The 22,733-nt window shown below is 41.5% G+C and overlaps 1 protein-coding gene across 3 annotated transcripts in view; it reads left to right on the top strand.

The window, feature by feature from the left end:
* LOC311289695 (NLR family CARD domain-containing protein 3-like) overlaps positions 1-22,022 on the top strand; it is an 80,517-nt gene extending 58,495 nt beyond the window's left edge. For all 3 annotated transcript variants that reach the window (XM_084407919.1, XM_084407917.1, XM_084407918.1), the window contains 2 exons: positions 18,696-18,742; positions 19,762-22,022. In XM_084407919.1, the coding sequence (XP_084264045.1) occupies positions 18,696-18,742; positions 19,762-20,294 (580 nt within the window). In that variant the 3' untranslated portion in view covers positions 20,295-22,022. The remainder of the gene's footprint in view (positions 1-18,695; positions 18,743-19,761) is intronic.
* The last annotated feature ends 711 nt before the right edge of the window (positions 22,023-22,733 follow it).

Here is a 22,733-nt window from a genome sequence, read left to right as displayed (position 1 = left end):
TGCAGGGCAGTGGGCCTCCAGAACTGGATTTGAGGAACCCTGGCATTACCTTAACCCTAACCTGAACCTTCTCAACAAAATTAATCAACCTATTAAAAAATAAATACAAATTAGTAAATAGAAAATCCAACTTGTGTTACAAGAGATAAATCAATATACATACTATATAATGGTCAGTGAAAGACAGATCATACAGTTGCTCACAGCATAGTTTGATAAAATGAAAGTGAAAGTCACCACAATCCTGGCCTCCAAACAGCAGTCGATCAATCAAATTAGGCCCACTGTGGGCCCCGATACTGCCTGAAATGTGGGACACACCAAAGTGTGAACTGAGTGTGCCCATCTCAAAACCCTATCTGCAGCCCACTGGGTGTGGACAGAGTTTCTGGGCCAGCAGTATGTCATGTGAGCATGCTCTGTAGCCACGTGGAAATGCGTCAATGGAAACGCATCAATTTAGCAAAAAAATCCCATATATCGCTAAAAGGTTTTTACGCTCACTTGAGGTGGTTTTTCAAGCAATTCGAAAAAGGAATATTATGCAAAACTACAATGGAAACAGTTTTTGCACATTTACAGGTCACCTGATGTAGATAGCGCGGTATGTTTGGACAGAAGACGAGAAAAAGTTATTTATTAAACTCAAAGACAAAATAATTAAGGGAATCATGGATTCTAAACCAAAAAGAAATGCCACAATCAAGACCTTGAAGCAGATATGAGGAAGAAACACCTCATATGTGACCAGTCACGGAAAGTAGGGACACAAGTCGGTTCTGGGGCATTTTGAGTTATTCACATATTCTGAAAGTGTAGTATTCAAGCTTTCCAACGATGTGTAACACATGGAAATCTGATAATATTTGGAGAAGTTGTGGCCATTTGAAGGTAGGCACTCAAAAAAAACTGAAATGGTAGAAATCTGCTTCTAAAGATTGGCAAGTTCTCACTCTTCTGGGAATGACAATAGGGCTCATTTACATCTCATTTAGATAAGTCATACCCCCTGTAAAGCTCCCCACTGATGAACATAATCGTTTTGATGAGAGAAAAAAAACTATACGAGAAAAAAAAAAAAAAAAACCTATACAAGGGCGAATTCGAACTCTCAACCTCTGACACGGCTGGCGAAAGCTCTATCACTGTACCATTCATATACACGTCAATTATATAGGTGGATCTATGTATTGGCACTGACAACATGTATTAGGCTACATCTCATTAAACGACAAATTAAACCCCATGTAACCTACTATTTAAATCGATTGCTGGACATCGTAATGTTATTGGCGTCCATCTTCATTGAATCTTGAAATCAGATAGAGCCGGCCAGAGCGCTGCATAATAAGTAGCCACACCGGCTTATTCAGTATGGAAATACACACCGACAATGACACGCCCCTACTGCGTGCTAGAATCTCCGAAAAACAAGCCGATTTCAACATCAAAATGTACGCTTTTAAATATACCAATACTGCTGTCTCAAACATGGAGAGGCTTCTTCGTGATCTCAACTAACAGATTCTGCAAAAAAAACGAAAATCACAAATTTTGAAAAAAAACGCTTCTTTCTCATTTTGCTCGAAAGTTGTGCTGCCGACTTGTGTCCCTGGTTTCCGTGACGGGTCACATATGTTCCACTCCCAAGTATAAGGGTATTTCCTTGCTATTAATGCTTGGATAACAAGCCTACATCTCCTTCGATTAAAAATAATGGTTAATGCGGTGGCTGGGATATATGTAAACCTAACAAAATCCGTTGCCATAATTATCGGTATAACTTATCGCGAGAGGTTAGTTTCAATCACATAACATCGTTTAATGGAAACACCGTCATTTCGCAATAGTTTTAATTAACATTTAAAAAATATCACAAAAGATTTGAGCAAATCTGTAATGGAAACGTGGCTAGAGAGTGCCTAGCGAAGAACAAAATTAGTTTGGTCTAGGTCCAATAGAGCCCACAGTAGACCCAGCACTGATCTATAATAAATGACTGGAGAGCTCAACAAGTGAAGCCCACTGCGCCGCCATACTGGCATTGCCACATATTCTACTGAATTTATTGGAAATTATCTGATTTTGCTGAGAAAACATGACCTAACGAGTCAGTGTTTTTATATATGAAATCTCCCTCTACATTCTGACATTACAAATGTCCTATGCATGTAAATGTTTTTTTTTTGGGGGGGGGGGGGGGTTTTCCCTGCTTAGTAAAAGTGTGGGCAAGTTATGGTCGTCTATAACAGTGTTTCCCAACCCTGCTCCTGGAGGCACACCTACAGTACACATTTTGGATGTCTCCCTTATCTGACCCATATATTTTTGGTCTTGGAGTCTACTAACGAGCTGATGAGTTGATTCAGGTGTGATTGATTAGGAAGAGTTGGAAAATGTGTAGTGTTGGTGTGCCTCCAGGAAGAGGGTTGAGAAACACTGGTCTATAAAACAGATTTATGCTTTCTAAGGTATGGGCATACAAATTAATTCACTGTGGTTATGTAATTGTTGTTATTTTTTATTTGTACAGTAACTGTAAATTAACACCTTTTAACAACATGAGGGGGATTGGGGTTGTTTTGTAAAAAACAAACAAAAAAAACTGAAAGACCTTGCATCACAAGAAGTGTATTGTGATTGTCAAAACATTTGGTAACTGGACACTAGGTTTAAAACAAATAATATTGCTAATGCTGACTTATTTCTACATGAAATACACAGCATATTAGTTATTAACTATAATAACTCACTAACCTGCTTTCACACGGTGCAGATGAGAGGGAGAGATGCTGAATACTCAGCATGCATGAGAATAAATTACAGTTTAATACAGTTCCCTTTCAAGGGAATTCGAGCTGCGTTTGAGACGCTGTGGGAACGCCCTGCATGATTTCGTTGTGAAGCACATGTATAATCAGTCCAATGGAAAGACGAGACATCATAGGCGGCTGACGTCATCGACCAGGAAACTATAAAGCACCCCTGAAACCATACCGTGTCAGCTTCTGTGCCTTCAGCAAGTGCTCTCTGTATATCTGTCCTTGTCCTATTTATTGTTGTCTGTCAAGTTCAATATATATCATTATAATGGCGAGCAAGCAAGACTTCAAGCATTGTGTTGTTCCCTGCCCCCGTTACATCACGGGTGGGGACACACATCAGCTTTGTGTTGCTTGTTTGGGAGTGGAGCATGCCCAGTCAGTCCTCGAGGGGGCTGACTGTGAGCATTGTGAGAAGCTGTCCATGAGGATGCTCTGCTCCCGCCGGGCGTTCTTTGCCGAGGCACAGCGGTGGCTTTCATCTTGGGGTTCACAGATGGATTTAGTAGCAGGGTTTGAGACGGGCCCCTCCCTAACGATATTTGCCATCTAGATCACGACCTCTTCGTTGAGAACTCCCGTTTTTTTCCCGATCTCCACACCAAGGTGTCGAGATCGTGGAATAAACCGGTATCTTTCAGAGTTCATAACCCACAATCATCCAACTATAGTAATGTTAAGGGTATATCACACTATGGGTATATGACAATACCTAGGGTGGAAGAGACGCTTGTGAGCTATCTCTCCCCAGAGTCAGCGTCATCACTGAAAGCCCCGACGTTAGCCACCAAGCCTTTAAAATCTACATCTTCACTGGTGGGTAAAGCGTATTCGGCAGCAGGTCAAGCTTACACACCATGTCTATTCTCCAAGCATACTAGGCTGACCTGCTGAAGGACATGGATGATTGTGAGGAAGTTCTGCGAATTCGAGAATTGCAACAGATCTATCTCTCCAGGCCATCAAGGAGACGGCCAAATCTGTGGGCCGTTCTATGGCAGCCCTGGTGGCCACGGAACGTCATCTATGGTTGAATCTGTCAGATATTAAAGATAGAGATAGGTCTGTTCTGGACGTGCTTTTTTCGCCTACAAGTCTGTTTGCTATAGCGAAGCTATAAATTGTGTCGTCGATAGGATTCAAGAAACGAAAACAATCTGCGGTGTTCCAGAGGTTTCTTCCTCGCCGGTTCAATGTCCCAGAGACTGCTGGGCAGAATATAAAAACTGAGCAGTCTCGACCATCTATGAGCTCCTCACAGCGGCACAGAGTGCAACAGAAACAGAGCGTCGCCGCTCGGGCTCCTCCACAATCTGGGAAACAGTCTAAGCCTGTCAAGGGTAGACAGGATCTGAGGACTGTCATCACCAAAGAGAGCTTGGACTAAGAATAATAATAATAATTAATAATTAGTTACATTTATATAGCGCTTTTCTAGGTACTCAAAGCGCTTTACATGGAAGGGGGAATCTCCTCAAACCACCACCAATGTGCAGCATCCACCTGGATGATGCGACGGCAGCCATATTGTGCCAGAACGCCCACCACACACCAGCTTACTGGTGGAGAGGAGACAGTGATGAAGCCAATCAGTCTATATGGGGATGATTAGGAGGCCATGATGGACAGAGGCCAAGGGGCAAATTTGGCCAGAATGAAGGGTTACACCCCTACTCTTTTTCGAAGGACATCCTGGGATTTTTAATGACCACAGAGAGTCAGGACCTCTAAGAAGAAGTCCTGACACCAAGGTTGTCAGTCTTCTGAGGGTGGTCCCCTCCGGGGAGGGACGGTTTCGAGAAATCGTTCCTCCTCTGTGCCCTCTGGGGGGCGATTCTCTGAGGAGAGTCGCAGCGCTCCCACTTCGGTTGTTTCCTGCCAGATCGCCGTTTCAGGGCATCGAGGTGTCAGCGTCCCCATACGATCCTCCAAGGAGGGTTGTAGAACGATCAGTTCTGTTGTTCCCTGCCAGTTCGCCGCTTCAGGGCACCAAAATGACTGTTCAACCAAATCCAGAGGTCAGTCTCGAGAGACTGGTTCCCTTAGCAGAATTTCTGGCAGCGTGGAAACTACTGCCAAATAATATTTCTCAGTGGGTCCTGCATATAATGGAAAAAGGTTACAGAATTCAGTTCGGTTCTCGTCCGGCCAGATTTCAAGGGGTCTTTCCCACAGTGGTGGACTCCGAGCAGGCTCTGGTTATGGAGCAGGAAGTACTGACGCTTCAACAAAAAGGGGCTATAGAAAGGGTTTCTCCTCCCAGCAGAGAGTCAGGTTTTACAGCCATTACTTCATTGTTCAAAGACAACATTTACAACATTGTTCATTGTTCGCAAGGGTTGCGTCCTATTCTAGATCTGCGTCATTTAAACAGCAGAGTTCAGAAACTCAAGTTCTTAAACTCAAACAGATTGTATCACAAAAATACGTGGATGCAGCTCCGGCTCCTCTGAGACTCCAGGGCATTCGCGTATTAAATTATATTGACGATTGGTTGATTCTAGCTCAGTCTGAGCAGATGGCAGTTTGGCATCGAGATGTCGTTCTGTCTCACATATAGATGTTGGGGTTGCAGCTTAATGCCAAAAAGAGTGTGCTCCTCCCAGCACAGAGGACCACTTTTCTAGGTGTAATATGGGATTCGGCAACAATGCAAGCACGTCTGTCTCCTGCACGTATTTCTGCGTATTTCTCACAGCTGTAAATGGGGTAAAACTAGGCCAGTCACTCACTGTGAAACAGTTTAAGAGACTGTTGGGTCTCATGGCAGCTGCGTCCAACGTAATCACGTGTATATGTAGTGGTGGCTCAGGACCAAGGGGTTTTCTCCGAGGAGAAATTCGTTTCGCACTATCAAGATCATGCGGCGATGCCTTGGTCATGTGGAATAAACCTTGGTTCCTCGCCCAGGGCCCAGTGCTGGGTGCTTCTTGTCAACGCGTAACGCTATCAACGGATGCTTCCCTCACAGGATGGGGGGGCGGTCATGAGTGGCCGCTCTGAGAAAGGTCTTTGGCAGGACCATCAATGTTTTTGGCAAATAAAACTTTTGAGCACTCAAATATTTCCTGCCAGACTTGAGAGGTCACCATGTGCTTGTCTGCACGGACAACACATTGGTGGTCTCCTATATCAACCATCAGGGTGGTCTGAGGTCACGTCACCTATGCAAGCAGGCCCATCAGATCCTCCTATGGGCCCAGGGAAAATTGCTGTCAATCAGGGCTGTATATATTCCGGGGCATCAGTATCTGGGAGCGGATATCCTGTCGAGGCAGGGGCTGAGGCCTGGGGAGTGGAGACTTCACCCCGAGGTGGTGGAGCTCCTTTGGGAGAAATTTGGTTAAGCTCAAGTCGACCTTTTCGCATCATCAGATACAACCCATTGTCCCATGTGGTTTTCCCTTACGCACCCAGCTCCTCTCGGACTGGATGTGATGGTGCAGGTGTGGCCGAGGCTACACCTGTACGCATTTACCTCGATATCCATGCTTCCGGGTGTTCTGGAGAGGGTTTGCTGGGAAGGGGCCTGTCTGCTATTAGTAGCCCCTTACTGGTCGGCCCGAGTGTGGTTCTCAGATCTAGTGTCCCTTCTAGACGGCTCTCCCATGGAGATTCTGGTGAGGAAGGACCTACTGTCCCAAGCAGGGGGCACAATATTTCACCCTCATCCGGAGTTGAGGAAATTGTGGGACTGACCTCTGAGGGGGCCCGGCTCATAGAATCTGGTCTCTCTACTGAGGTCGTTGAGACCATTTTCCAATCCAGAGCACCTTCTACGAGAAAACTACACTCACCTAAAGGATTATTAGGAACACCTGTTCAATTTCTCATTAATGCAATTATCTAATCAACCAATCACATGGCAGTTGCTTCAATGCATTTAGGGGTGTGGTCCTGGTCAAGGCAATCTCCTGAACTCCAAACTGAATGTCAGAATGGGAAAGAAAGGTGATTTAAGCAATTTTGAGCGTGGCATGGTTGTTGGTGCCAGACGGGCCGGTCTGAGTATTTCACAATCTGCTCAGTTACTGGGATTTTCACGCACAACCATTTCTAGGGTTTACAAAGAATGGTGTGAAAAGGGAAAAACATCCAGTATGCGGCAGTCCTGTGGGCGAAAATGCCTTGTTGATGCTAGAGGTCAGAGGAGAATGGGCCGACTGATTCAAGCTGATAGAAGAGCAACTTTGACTGAAATAATCACTCGTTACAACCGAGGTATGCAGCAAAGCATTTGTGAAAGCCACAACATGTACAACCTTGAGGCGGATGGGCTACAACAGCAGAAGACCCCACCGGGTACCACTCATCTCCACTACAAATAGGAAAAAGAGGCTACAATTTGCACGAGCTCACCAAAATTGGACAGTTGAAGACTGGAAAAATGTTGCCTGGTCTGATGAGTCTCGATTTCTGTTGAGACATTCAGATTGTAGAGTCAGAATTTGGCGTAAACAGAATGAGAACATGGATCCATCATGCCTTGTTACCACTGTGCAGGCTGGTGGTGGTGGTGGTGGTGGTGGTGTAATGGTGTGGGGGATGTTTTCTTGGCACACTTAGGCCCCTTAGTGCCAATTGGGCATTGTTTAAATGCTATGGCCTACCTGAGCATTGTTTCTGACCATGTCCATCCCTTTATGACCACCATGTACCCATCCTCTGATGGCCACTTGCAGCAGGATAATGCACCATGTCACAAAGCTCGAATCATTTCAAATTGGTTTCTTGAACATGACAATGAGTTCACTGTACTAAAATGGCCCCCACAGTCACCAGATCTCAACCCAATAGAGCATCTTTGGGATGTGGTGGAACGGGAGCTTCGTGCCCTGGATGTGCATCCCATAAATCTCCATCAACTGCAAGATGCTATCCTAACAATATGGGCCAACATTTCTAAAGAATGCTTTCAGCACCTTGTTGAATCAATGCCACGTAGAATTAAGGCAGTTCTGAAGGCGAAAGGGGGTCAAACACAGTATTAGTATGGTGTTCCTAATAATCCTTTAGGTGAGTGTATATGCATTGAAATGGAAATTATTCTCTGCCTGGTGTGGTGAACGTCACCTAGATCCTGTTAACTGCCCTGTCTGTACAGTTCTTGATTTCTTGCAAGACCGTTTCTCTGCTGGATTATCTCCCTCTACCTTAAAGGTATATGTGACGGCTATATCGGCCTACCACACCCCTCTGGGGGGCACTTCTCTTGGGAGAGATCCTCTGATTATTCATTTTCTCCATGGTACATTGAGGTTGAGACCTGCACTGCACTCTAGAGAACCGGTTTGGGATTTGGCCATTGTACTCGAGGGTCTGGCTTTGGCTCACTTCGAGCCCATTGAAGAGGTTTCAGAAAAGTTCCTCACTCTAAAAACTTTATTTATTCTCGCTATTTCCTCTATCAAGAGAATTGGAGATTTGCAAGCCTTGTCGGTTGCTCCTTCATGTTTGAAATTTGCACCTGGTATGGTGAAGGCATTTCTTCACCCTAGACTGGCTTACATCCCTAAGGTCCCTACTAATGTTGCGGGCCCAATAGTGTTGCAGGCCTTTTATCCTCTACCATTTAATACCCCAGATCAGGAAAAACTTAATCTGTTATGTCCCGTTCGGGCTTTGGAAGCATACATTCACAGAGCTGCCCTGTGGCGTAAATCAGAGCAATTATTTGTCTGCTTCGGGTCACCTAAGAAAGGTTGCCCTGCATCTAAACAGGTAATGAGCAAGTGGGTAGTTGAGGCTGTCTCACTTGCTTATAAAGCGACCGGACAGCCTTCACCCTTGGCTGTTTGGGCCCATTATACAAGGAGTATGGCTGCCTCTAAGGCGTTAATTTCGGGAGTTTCTCTTCAGGATATTTGTAATGCGGCGGGCTGGTCCTCACCACATGATCTAGACCTCTCCACTCCTGGGCAGAGATGCTCACAAGTCTCTGAGCTAGAATCCAAGTCAAGTCTCAAGTCTCTGAGCTAGAGTCCAAGTCAAGTCTCAAGTCTCTTGTGGTTATAATAAGTGTTGCATCACGTACAGCGACCCATCCAGGCTGTTTAGAACACTGCATAGCTATATATAAGGAATTCAAAGCATGTAATATGTTATTATGACTCCTTTATCTATTAGCATACAGTATCAGTTTTGATTTTGGTATATAATCAGTGTAAACAGGCTATTGCAACATGACAAAAACACCAAGAATGCTTTACTTTTAAGTTAATATCTGTATTTTTGCCTTGTAGCATGAACATACAGTACAGTACAGATCAAAAATTGAGGTTCTTAAGAAAAAGGACTCCCTTGTCTGTCGCTGAATTATAATGAAAGGCCTTGGCTCCTATTGTGCTGGCTCTGTGGGGGCCATAAGACCAAATATAGAAAATGTTATACCTTACAGTACTAAAATTGACATACTCCTATTTAGTGCAAAACTGCAAACCATCACATTGTAGCTAAATGCAAAACACTATTGCAACGAAACAAATTATGTGAAATATACTATCCACAAAAATGTATATTTCATAAGGAAGACAGTTGGAGTTACATTTACATTTACATTTACATTTAGTCATTTAGCAGACGCTTTTATCCAAAGCGACTTACAAATTAGGACTAAATAAAGCGAGTCATCATGAAGAGGCAAAAACAACAACAACGCAAGAAGTGCTCAGAATACAAAGTTCAGGCATTATTCAGAGTAGCATAAGTCTGATAAGTGATGTTTCAAAGGATTTTTTTTTTTATTTTTTTTTTTTTTTTTTTTATGAGGTTAAGTGCTCACGGAAGAGATGGGTTTTCAGCTGTTTTTTGAATGTTGCCAGTGATTCTGCATTCCGGATGAGGCCGGGGAGAGCGTTCCACCAGCATGGAGCTGTGAATGAGAATGTTCTGGAAAGTGATTTTGTGGCTCTCTGTGATGGAACCACGAGACGTCGCTCGTTGATCGATCGTAGGCGTCTGGTAGGGATGTAGACTCGTAGGAGTGAGTGAAAATAGTAGGGAGCTGAGCCTGTGATAGATCTGTAAGCAAGCGTCAATGCCTTGAATTTGATGCGAGCAGCGAGAGGTAGCCAGTGCAGAGAGATGAACAGAGGAGTGACGTGGGCCCTCTTGGGCTCGTTGAAGACAAGACGAGCTGCAGCATTTTGGATCATCTGTAGAGGTTTTGTTGCACATGCTGGAAGTCCGGCCAAAAGAGCATTACAGTAGTCAAGCCTAGAAATGACCAGGGCCTGGACCAGAAGTTGTGTTGCATGCTCAGTTAGGAAAGGCCTGATCTTCCTGATGTTGTGCAGTGCAAACCTGCATGATCGAGCTGTCTTTGAAATGTGATCTGTGAAGGACAGCTGGTCATCAAGCGTTACTCCGAGATTTCTGACCGACCTTGATGGGGTGATTGATGATGACTCTAGCTGGATGGTGAAGTCGTGTTGTATAGACGGATTGGCAGGGAGGATGAGAAGCTCAGTCTTTGCCAGGTTGAGCTGCAGGTGATGTTCCTTCATCCATGTGGAGATGTCCGCCAGACAGCTTGAGACCCGTGCAGCTACTGTGGGATCATCTGGTTGAAACGAGAGGAAGAGCTGTGTGTCATCAGCATAGCAGTGGTAGGAGAAGCCGTGTGCCTGTATGATGTGTCCCAGTGATGTAGTGTAGATGGAGAAGAGGAGGGGACCAAGAACTGAACCCTGGGGAACCCCTGTGGTCAGTTGATGTGCTCTGGATACCTCACCTCTCCATGCGACCTTGAAGGACCTACCTGTGAGATAGGACTCAAACCAGTGGAGTGAAGTTCCTGTGATGCCCAGTGATGAGAGGCTGGACATAAGGATCTGATGATTCACAGTGTCGAAGGCTGCAGACAGATCAGAGGAGAGAGTTGAATGTCTTGAAGAGTGAACGTGTGTTGGAGGAGCTGTTGATCTTGTTGTGGAAGTATGAAGATTTTGCAGCATGAACATCCGCAGAAAAGGAAGAGAGGAGAGATTGATACATACTCAGGTCAGATGCGTCTTTTGATTTGTGCCATTTCCTCTCCGCTGCCCTAAGTTCAGTCCGGTGTTCCCGAAGAACCTCAGATAACCAGGGGTTAGGGGGAGTAGCACGTGCTGGCCTGGAGGAGAGAGGGCAGATAATGTCTAGAGAAGAGGTTAGAGTGGAGCATAAGGTGTCCGTTGCTGTGTTCACATCCAGAGATGAGAATTGTGAGGGTGGGGGAAGAGAAGATGACACGGCAGAGGAAAGATGGGAGGGAGAAAGTGAGCGCAGGTTTCGCCTGAAAGTGACTGGTGGGGGTGTTGGTGGTGAAGGGGTAGAGAGATGTAGACTGAAAGTAATGAGGAAATGATCTGAAACATGGAGAGGTCTCACCAGGATGTTGTCTGTGATGCAATTGCGTGTGTAAACCAGGTCCAGTTGGTTGCCTGATTTGTGAGTACCTGTGGTGATGAGTCGTTTGAGATCGAAAGAGGCTAGGAGAGAGGTGAAGTCTGTTGCATGCGGCTTTTCGAGATGGATGTTGAAGTCACCAAAGACTAGAAGTGGGGTGCCGTCCTCAGGGAAAGTGGACAGCAGCACATCCAGCTCATCTACAAAGTTTCCCAGCTGACCAGGGGGACGATAAATGACTACAATATGGATCTTAATGGGAGTTGTAAGTGTAATAGCATGATATTCAAATGAGTTGTTGTTGCATAGAGAAGAGAGTGCGGAGTATTTGAAATTGTTAGAAACGAGGAGCCCTGTTCCCCCACCTCTCCCAGACTGGCGAGGGGAGTGAGAGAAGGAGAAATTGCTAGAGAGAGCAGCAGGGGTTGCTGAGTTTTCTGGACGAATCCAGGTCTCAGTCAAGCCCAAGATACTAAGAGTAGAATGAGATGCGAAGGCTGGAATGAAGTCAGCTTTATTGACTGCTGACTGACAATTCCATAGACCCACGGAAAGAGAGAGTGGAGTGTGTGAGGATGAGAGAATTGGACGCAGATTGGCAGTATTGCGTTGTCTTTTGCGCGCGATGAAGGGGCGTTGGCGAGAGATCACAGTAATGTGTTGAAAGCACATGTTGATTAATGTCAACAATAAGATAAGAGAGGGAAGGAGAGGGGAAAAGGAGATACGTAAGTGCCTTTCTAGTGTCCTTGCTCGGTGGAGTCGCGCAGGTAGAGTCGCTGGTCTTTACCCGAGTCGGTCTTCACACGAGGAGGCTGAGCACGAGAGCTGAACGCTTCCGCTGACGCTTCCGCGACAGCGCGCAAATTACATAGTTATACAGATAATGCTTCACCGCTTGAGTGAGTACAGCTGTTTCGCTCGGGCAATTAAGTCAAATAACGTGACAATGTGCCGAATCGAAACTGCTGAGAGCAAATAAGGCTTAAGTGCAAATTAGACTGCAATATTAATTTTCACTCGCGGCTTTTGTTTAATGTAGTCAGCGCGTCTACTCAAATACAGAATTATGTGAAGTTTAAAAATTGAAAATAAGCAGAGAATCGAAAATGGCCTTACCTTGACTAAAACACAACACTTAAATGACAGGAAAACTGAGTAGTCCAGAAAAACACTTGCATGCGCGTTCGTTGGGGTGCCTCTTATGCTGAGCGCTGGTCCTGACGAATGACCTTAAGTTTCTCTATTTATAACTGTTCCTACAGATGCTGTTTCGCTCGGGCAATTAAGTCAAATAACGTGACAATGTGCCGAATCGAAACTGCTGAGAGCAAATAAGGCTTAAGTGCAAATTAGACTGCAATATTAATTTTCACTCGCGGCTTTTGTTTAATGTAGTCAGCGCGTCTACTCAAATACAGAATTATGTGAAGTTTAAAAATTGAAAATAAGCAGAGAATCGAAAATGGCCTTACCTTGACTAAAACACAACACTTAAATGACAGGAAAACTGAGTAGTCCAGAAAAACACTTGCATGCGCGTTCGTTGGGGTGCCTCTTATGCTGAGCGCTGGTCCTGACGAATGACCTTAAGTTTCTCTATTTATAACTGTTCCTACAGATGCTGTTTCGCTCGGGCAATTAAGTCAAATAACGTGACAATGTGCCGAATCGAAACTGCTGAGAGCAAATAAGGCTTAAGTGCAAATTAGACTGCAATATTAATTTTCACTCGCGGCTTTTGTTTAATGTAGTCAGCGCGTCTACTCAAATACAGAATTATGTGAAGTTTAAAAATTGAAAATAAGCAGAGAATCGAAAATGGCCTTACCTTGACTAAAACACAACACTTAAATGACAGGAAAACTGAGTAGTCCAGAAAAACACTTGCATGCGCGTTCGTTGGGGTGCCTCTTATGCTGAGCGCTGGTCCTGACGAATGACCTTAAGTTTCTCTATTTATAACTGTTCCTACAGATGCTGTTTCGCTCGGGCAATTAAGTCAAATAACGTGACAATGTGCCGAATCGAAACTGCTGAGAGCAAATAAGGCTTAAGTGCAAATTAGACTGCAATATTAATTTTCACTCGCGGCTTTTGTTTAATGTAGTCAGCGCGTCTACTCAAATACAGAATTATGTGAAGTTTAAAAATTGAAAATAAGCAGAGAATCGAAAATGGCCTTACCTTGACTAAAACACAACACTTAAATGACAGGAAAACTGAGTAGTCCAGAAAAACACTTGCATGCGCGTTCGTTGGGGTGCCTCTTATGCTGAGCGCTGGTCCTGACGAATGACCTTAAGTTTCTCTATTTATAACTGTTCCTACAGATGCTGTTTCGCTCGGGCAATTAAGTCAAATAACGTGACAATGTGCCGAATCGAAACTGCTGAGAGCAAATAAGGCTTAAGTGCAAATTAGACTGCAATATTAATTTTCACTCGCGGCTTTTGTTTAATGTAGTCAGCGCGTCTACTCAAATACAGAATTATGTGAAGTTTAAAAATTGAAAATAAGCAGAGAATCGAAAATGGCCTTACCTTGACTAAAACACAACACTTAAATGACAGGAAAACTGAGAGTTAACTTCCCGTAACATTAGGTCATAGCTAAAGCAAGAAGCAAGCTAACGGTAGATGGTCAATGCTGAGCTAAACATGTTTACTGACCTATCAGGGTGCGTTTTCAGATGCCTGATAAAATTAGATGTGGTTGAGCCAGAATCTTTTTTCTTGATACCGCTTAATTTGTGTAACCGCCTTGGTTAGGTTATGTGAAGGACGACTCACGAGATGACTTCTTTTTCACAGTTTATTAGCTCCTGTAGAACACAATGCAAATTAATTGCCTTCTGGCTTCCTCTTACTGCACTTTTGCTTCCCTCAGCAGTGCAAAACGAGACTGCGAACTTCATGTATTTAAAATACATTACAAATACATTACTTTAACATTACATGAGGGATTTTGCTCAGTGTGCACATTACTCACAGAAAGTCATTAACACTGTCCAGAAAATATTAAGCATAAAATGCAACAAATCCATAAACACAGTACATGTTTCCTTAAAGAAAATAGCATAACAGCAACACCCGGTGGGCTGAATAAAAAGTGCGTGTGGTAACAGAGACAACGAAAATTACATTAATAAACAAAAGGAAAAACGCATACCTGTAGAACACAATGCAAATTAATTGCCTTCTGGCTTCCTCTTACTGCACTTCTGCTTCCTAAACATACAAAAATACAGCGTTTACTCAAAAGGGACGCTGAAATCTCCGACGAGCTACATTGTTCACATGACACGGCCCACCTGCCGTGGTAAAATGGTGGCTAGAAACTGAATATGAAAACACTGCTAAAACTTATTTTAGCGGTCAAACTAACACAAGACTGCTACGTAGCATTATTGTATTAACATCAGACAATATGCATTGAAAGTTATAACTTAAATCACAGGTGTCAAACTCAATTCCTGGAGGGCCACAGCCCTACATAGTTTAGTTCCAACCCTGCTTCAACACACACACACACACACACACCTGCAGTTTTCAAATAAGCCTGAAGGACTTGATTAGCTGATCAGGTGTGTTTAATTAGGGTTGAAGCTAAACTCTGCAGGGCTGTGGCCGTCCAGGAACTGAGTTTGACACCCCTGACTTAAGTGATTCAATTTCCAAAGAAAACAGTACATTAGCCCAGCAGCACATTTCTACACAACTTACCCTCAGCAGTGCAAAACGAGTCTGAGGGAGACGGAGCACTACGGAAGCTTAGGAGGTACAGAAGGGATAGTGTGCAGGTAGGGTCATTTCCACAGGAAACATTCACAAAAATAAAGATAAATAAAAAAACTCAATGAGATAAAATTCACAGATATTCAATAAAATCATTAAATGATAAATAAAATTCACAGATGCTAATTTGAAAATAAGAATTATTAAAGTGCATTTTTTACTCCGTTACATTTGCATTGAGCGCTACTTTTGTTTGGGTCATCTTGTTTTAAAGTTTAAATCTAAAGTTTTTAAACCCAAAGCTTACGATGAATGGCACAGCAGCAGCCGGTGCAGTCGACATGTTTGTTGTCCTCTCATGTGTGGCCGCACGCAGCAGATACGTAGTACGTCACGTGTTACGTAAGCAGGTTATAGGTAACGGAGGGAGGGGAATAACAGCGAGCTCATCCGACGTTTCCTAAAAGTCCCGCAGCTCGAGTCTGAGTCGAGTCTGAAGTCTTTCGAGGACGAGTCTCAAGTCACACACACAGTGACTTCAGACTCGACTTAAGTCGCACTCGAGTCCGAGTCTCAAACTCGAGTGCCCATCGTAATCACATAAATAAAACCTGCTACTTGGGGTATTTTACATGCACAGTGCAGACACACTTCGAGTCAGTAAAATAATAACAAAAATCAAGCATCACGTTAGTTCAGGCAGGCCACGTCAGCCAAGCCCGCATCAGCTGTTAGCCAGCTGTTCATGACGTGGTCCAATCCGGTGTAGACATCTATCTCAGCGGCACACATAAATCTCACACTCCTTCAGCATTTCCCACATAGCTTGCTGCTCGCATCTAAACTCCCTCCTCCAACCCCAACTCCTCCTAACCGAACCTTCATCTTTCTGATCACTTGTTTTCTTTACAGTGTAATCTTGGCAAATGTTCTATTATATATTGTATTTCGCATGTAATTGCTCATTTCAACTCATATAATTAGGGGCCAAGCCCCGAAGGGGCAAGGCACCTATTGTATCTGTTAGTTTTCTTAATTATTATTATTATTATTATTATTCTTCCCGAATGGGAGTCAATGGCAGCCCTATCAACGGAACATAGGAAAATGATGAAATTTGGTACACTTCTAGTGATGCTAATGAATAGTTATTGGACCAATTTTTGAGTCTCTAGGACCAACTCCATAGCGCCACCACCAGTTCAAAAATTCAACATTGAAATTGTTATAACTTTTGAACCCTTTGATTTAGAGAAATAAAACTTAGTACACCTGATTCCGCTCATCATCCTGATCAAAATCAATAGCTTACATTAAGACTCCGCCCATTACAGTAGTAGCCATTTTGTAAAGTACAGTATTCAGTTTTTTCACTACTCCTCCTTCAAAATTTGTCCAATTTTGTCCAAAATTTGCTCAAATGATCTTTGGACTGAGCCGCATAGAAATGACTGAACAGATTTTTTTATTCATCTTTGTTCAAAAGTTATGATGTCGCAAACTTAACGAAGTTGACCCAAAATTGGTGTAAAGGCTGTATCTCGGCCAAAGTTTGATCAATCGAAACGAAAATTGGTACACTTGTTTGGAAGCAAGGTCTGAGGGTCCATGCCAAAGTTGGGAACAGCGCCACCTATGGGTCATGAGATATGGAAAATAGCTATTTTGGTCAATAACTTTTGAACAGTTTGTCAGAAAATCATAAATGCCAATACAATACCAATTTTGCCAGGATTGGATGTACCACGTGTCCGCCATTTTGAATTTTGTCATAATTTGCAATAACTTTTAAACTATTTGACATATCTTCACAAAATTTAGTATGGATCATCGACACAATGTCCTGAAGGTACATGAGAAGATTGAACGCAGCGCCACCTAGTGTTCCAGAGATATAGGGTCTTTTGCAAAAACGCTTATAACTTTTGAAAACATTGTTCAAATTTTGATTTCTTTACGTCATTATGTTCCTTGGCTTATGCCGAGTCCGTCGATATCTCATTTGTCATTTTCCAACAATGTGACTATCCGCCATATTGGAACAAATGAAAAACAGTTTTTTCGCTACTCCTCCTTCAAATCTTGCTCAATTTTGTCCAAAATTTGATCAGATGTCTTTGGACCGAGCCGCACAGAAATGACTGAAAAGATTTTTGATATTTGCTACCGTTCCCGAGATATTCATCTCCGAAGTTGACCTAGCCTGTGTTTGTTGCCTTATGCTAGTTACCTTAGCATAATAATTGGTTAGCATGCTAACCAGATGCCATTCTTTCTAATGTGGCTCTTCAGCTATCAGGATAACCATAAGCTACATTAGCATTAAGCTAGCTTAGCATGCTAATCTCGTTAACATGTTTTTGTGTGCTTATTCTTACACTGAAGCCTCTCCTCTGCAGCTTTGAAATTTACGTCCTCTGAGTGGCGCAAGTTGTTAAACCATGTGTCATGAATCCCGAACCATTACGGTCGTGGGTTCGATTCCTGTGTGGCACATGTCCAGACTGAAGAGGTACTGTGGCCTTAAGTGGTGGAAAAGTTGTTTTAGTTCCACACATGATGTGTATCTGAGAAAGGATCTCCATAAATATAACATGCAGCAAATTTATATAAAACATCTTCATATTGAGTTCATTTTCACTTGTACTACTAAAACAGCTGTTTTTTCAAATTTAGCACACTTGTAGTGATTGTAATGAATAGTAATTGGACCAATTTTAGAGTCTCTAGGACCACCTCTATAGCGCCACCACCAGTTCAAAAATTCAAGGAAGGGCAGGAGAGGGGCAGAGGGGGCAGGAGAGGTGCAGGGGTCAGGAGAGGGGCAGGGATCAGGAGAGGGGCAGGGAGGGGAGAGTTGCTGCTGCTTCAGGGCTTGGCCCCTGTATTGCTGCTTGCAGCTATATTTGAGAATTGTAATCATGCATATACTGGTTCTGTTCTGTACCCCATGGGGGGTTTGCCTTGCTGCTCTCCCGCTCTTTCCAGGCATAGCTGCATGGACAGGCGTGCCCAGAACAGATCCATACCGCCAACACTAACTGTATGCTATATTATCGCAATAAATCTATTTATCCATACTTGGCGTAGTGGTCCTGACTGAAACAATAATTTAATGCTTGTATCCAAAACATTTAATTCAATTCAAGTATTATATTAGATAAATCGATGCTATTGGTCGATGCTGTGAAAAAATATGAAATTGACAAAATTTGGACATACAAGGTTTCCGCCCGACAGCGATGATATCTCTTATCCTGTCGCTGAAAATGTCCGGATTTTGAAATTATCCTGTGGATGCTTATTTTAACAGGGTTAATTCAACTAGGTGATTAAAGCACAATTAAAATAAACATAACCGGAAGAATCAATACTAACCAATTCCACTGTGATAAAGGCCTATGACTGTCTAATGATGCACAACTAAACAGACTGTGATGAGCTGTGATGATAAACTAAGACAATACTTCATTACAGTACTCATTTCTTGCTAGAAATCACATCAAAAGTGAAAGAGTTAGTCAAAAACATACATTTACGCACAAACTGACCACCAACTGCAACTTGCAGATGAAATTTGAAATTATAATTGAAAATATAACATGATAAATCGCCTACAGCCCTGCACTGCTGTGTGTCTATTACTAACCTGATATAAAGACAATGGAAGTCACTAATATAGACAAATCTGTGTGTGCTTATGTGTGAGTGTTTACTTATTAACTGTGACACTGTGTGTGTTTTGTAGTATGGATCATGGAGGAGAGATCAGGATTACAGCAGGACTACACAAGTGTATGTACACACACACACACACACACACACACACATTAATTTACACACAAACTCCCACTCTTTCACAAACACACTCACATTGTAACACTGTAATACCTTTCATTAGTAAATCATTAAAAAACATATAATGCTCAATACATCACTAGTTAATATATATTCACATGACTAGAAATATTAGATAATGTGCTTATTGTTTATTAATGACCTTATTAAACTTTATATAATGATTTACAGATCATTATTTAATGTAAATTTAAATGTTTACAAAGTCCATTAAACTTTCAATTCACACGATCAAGATTGAAAATCTACAAATGATTTTAAAAGAAATTATACAATTATTAAAAGCTTATTTGTTAATGTATATTTGAATGCTAAATATCTTTATTACCGAATGCTCTTTTGTATATTTACAAATATTGTGAACAAATTTGCTTAATTAGTAAAAGCACTTCACACATTCTTCATTTGACCATAATATTCAATAACTCGTTAGCACATCACTCATAGCTACAAGAACACCTTTTTACATTTGTACTTTTGTAAATGTAAAAAAGTGCATTAGTTAATATATGAAGTTTAATGGCATTTGTAGATTTTGTGCATGATCATATGAATGGAAAATTTAATAACATTTGTAAGCATTTTAATTTACTTAATCTGTTAATCATTATGCAATGTGTGATAAGTTCATTTGTAAACAAGAACAAGCACTTTATCTCATATTTCTAGCTAATTGAATATATCTATCTATCTATCTATCTATCTATATATATATATATATATATATATATATTTATTTATATATAAACTATTGATACATTAAGCATTGTATAATGTTTGTTAATGATTTATTAATGAAAGTTATTATAAAGTGTAACTAAGTACAACGCATTCACACACATATCTGGTAAACTGTACTGAGACACTGCTGATATATTGAACATGAAGAGATCAGCTATAATAAAAGATCAGACAGATTCATAATTCCTGATTCTGATGTGTTTTCTCTCCATCAGATTCCCATCAGCTCACTCTGGATCCGAACACAGTGAATAAATACCTCCGTCTGTCTGAGAGGAACAGAGTGATTACTTTCACTTACACAGTTCACCCGTATCCTGATCATCCAGACAGATTTGATGATGTGTGTCAGGTGTTGTGTAGAGAGAGTGTGTGTGGACGCTGTTACTGGGAGATTGAGTGGAGTGATAGTGTGTTTGGTAGTGTGTATATATCAGTGTCATATAAGAGCATCAGCAGGAAGGGAGATGGTTATGAGTGTGGGTTTGGATATAATGATCAGTCCTGGAGTTTGTACTGCTCTCCCTCCAGGTACTCATTCAGACACAATAATATAGTGACTGAACTCCCTGTAAAGCCCATCAACAGTAGAGTAGGAGTGTATGTGGATCACAGTGCAGGAACTCTGTCCTTCTACAGCGTCTCTGACACAGTGAGCCTCATCCACACAGTCCAGACCACATTCACTCAACCGCTCTATTCTGGGTTTAGGGTTTATTATTCTGGATCATCAGTGAAACTGTGTTGATGCATCAGAACAGACGGTAGAGAGATTCTACCCATAATGCTTTGAGGTGCATGATAAATCAGTGACTGTCACACACTGGCTTGACTAGATAATCCAATATAAGAGGCTTGATGCAGAAAGATGATTAACACTTATATTTAATAAACACTAGCACAAAACATCAACACAAGACAATGAACATAAGATGACTGAGGGTTTAAATATACTAGATAACAAGGACAGGTGATGGTGATAAGTTGTCATGGTTACAAACAATGGCTGCTATGCAAATTAACAAGACAGCAATGGTAACACAGGAACCAGAAACTGAAAACCAGACACAACAGTCCATAAAGACATACAGGTAATCATGACATTGACAGTGAGATGTTATAGAGTCTTACTTTCTCCTCATTACATTACATTAACCCTCTGGGGTCTAAGGTGTTTTTGGGGTCCTTGAGATATTTTGACATGCTCTGACATTTGTGCTTTTTTTCAGTTGCTTATATTAATGGCAAAGGTGTAATTACACTCTATTTAGCACAAACAGGGCTACCATAATATGTGAGCAACATGTATGTACATGTTTGTATTTTTGAGAGAATAATGTTTATGCATGGTTATTGAAAAAAAATAAAAATTAAAGTTTCTGAAATAAGGCCACAAAACACATACTAAATATGTGTCCACAAGACTTCTGAATAATGGATGTTGATCTGAAAATCATCCTGCCTAATCATTCACATAAAACAATACATTGATTTAAATTTTGTAAGACACTTTTTGTTTGGAAAGGCAAAATGCGTAGGGGTGTGATTCACACCTGAGAAGACAATGAGCAGCATAATGAGCTCATTCAGATGAGCCACAAGAAAGAATGCAAAGACAAAATAAATAAATATAATTCATTTATAGCAACTACATTTCAGATGCAAAAACCTCTAAGTGCCATCTGAAATTTTCTTCTAGAATGAAATTCAGTTCAGAAATTTCACTTAAATGGCAATTAATAGGTAATTTTCATTGCCATTTAAGTGAAATTACTGAACTTAAATAAATATACGAACTTCATAAAAATTATCATTCTAGAAGAAAATTTCAAATGGCACTTAGAGGCTTTTGCATCTGAACTTGTGCTTGCAAATTGTATAATATCCAAGGTAAACATTTATAGTAATTGTGCAGTTAATTCTCATACTGTATTTTCAGAAAGTTTTGGAATATATTCTCTCCCCAAATGTGTCACTAATAAAACACAATAAAAATAATTTAAAGAGAAGGCTTATATTGGCCTTTTAAGATTTTGTGTATATATATGTCACGGAATGCTCACTTACGCCACCCTCTGGTTTCATTCGCTCCCTCTCCCCTGAATATTAGAACTGCATTTCCCAGCACTCCCTCCGTCATTATCACTTTCCAGCCCTGCCTGGTTTCTCTGATCACCATTATCACCGTCACCTGTTCATCATCATCTTCCCCTTTATCTAGACTGTGTCTTCCATTGTTCTGTGCGAAGTCTTGTTTTGCTCTGTGGACATTACCAAGCATACTCACCTACTTGCCGTGTATTTCTGAACCTTGATCTTTACCTGTACTCTGGACTCTGTGAACCTTTGCTGCCCGCCCCGACCTCTGCCTGTGTCTGACCTTGAGTATTGGATTGTCCCTTTGATTACTGCTGTTCTCAGTGTATGTCTGCCTACCTGTGTTTCCAACCCGTGTTAATAAAGTCTTGCAAATGGATCCCTCTGCCTCAGCCTCAGCATTACAATATATATATATTTTATTAAAAAGGTTACAATTACAACAACAATTAAAGTTTTAAAAATATTTCCAGTGTAATCTTTCTTTGTAAAAACTAAAGTATACATTTTATCATACGTATTTCAAAGTTAAGGATTCATTAGTTTGAATATAACCTACATTGGAACAAACACTATAATAACATCTTAGTTGATGACTTTATTTTTGACAAAACATAATATATATATTTAACATATGAGCAGAAATTGACAACATTATAAGCTTATTTGATGTGGCAGTATTTTACAGTAATAACTTTATAAACTATCCGGTTTTTCTAGTCGATTTTTACTCATCTCAGTATAGCAATAGAGTTTGCTAAAAGCTGTTCATTCATTCACACACAAAAACACGATTCATATTTAAACAGTCTTTTTGCTTTAAGATAGTATTATTCCTCACAGCTTCGTAAAGTACATGAGTCTGATGTACTCTGTGAACTCGGTGTGTTTTATCCAGCTGATGTGGGCGTCGACATGTTTGCATGGATTGCCTCAGATCATTTGCGTTTGAAAAGTGCGCCTTCTCCGTGGGCGAGGTCACATTAAAACTTAATGAGCTATAATGAGCTGAGATGAGAACGACTGACATCTCTCTCTTTTCATACATATTACATAAACTGAGAATATTTGTTTTATTTCATTTAAAAGA

The sequence above is a fragment of the Rutilus rutilus genome (genome assembly GCF_951802725.1).
Source record: "Rutilus rutilus genome assembly, chromosome: 4".
In the NCBI taxonomy this organism is placed as follows: Eukaryota; Metazoa; Chordata; class Actinopteri; order Cypriniformes; family Leuciscidae; genus Rutilus; species Rutilus rutilus.
The sequence above is the reverse complement of the archived record's forward strand: the minus strand, read 5'-3'. Positions and strand labels throughout refer to the sequence as shown.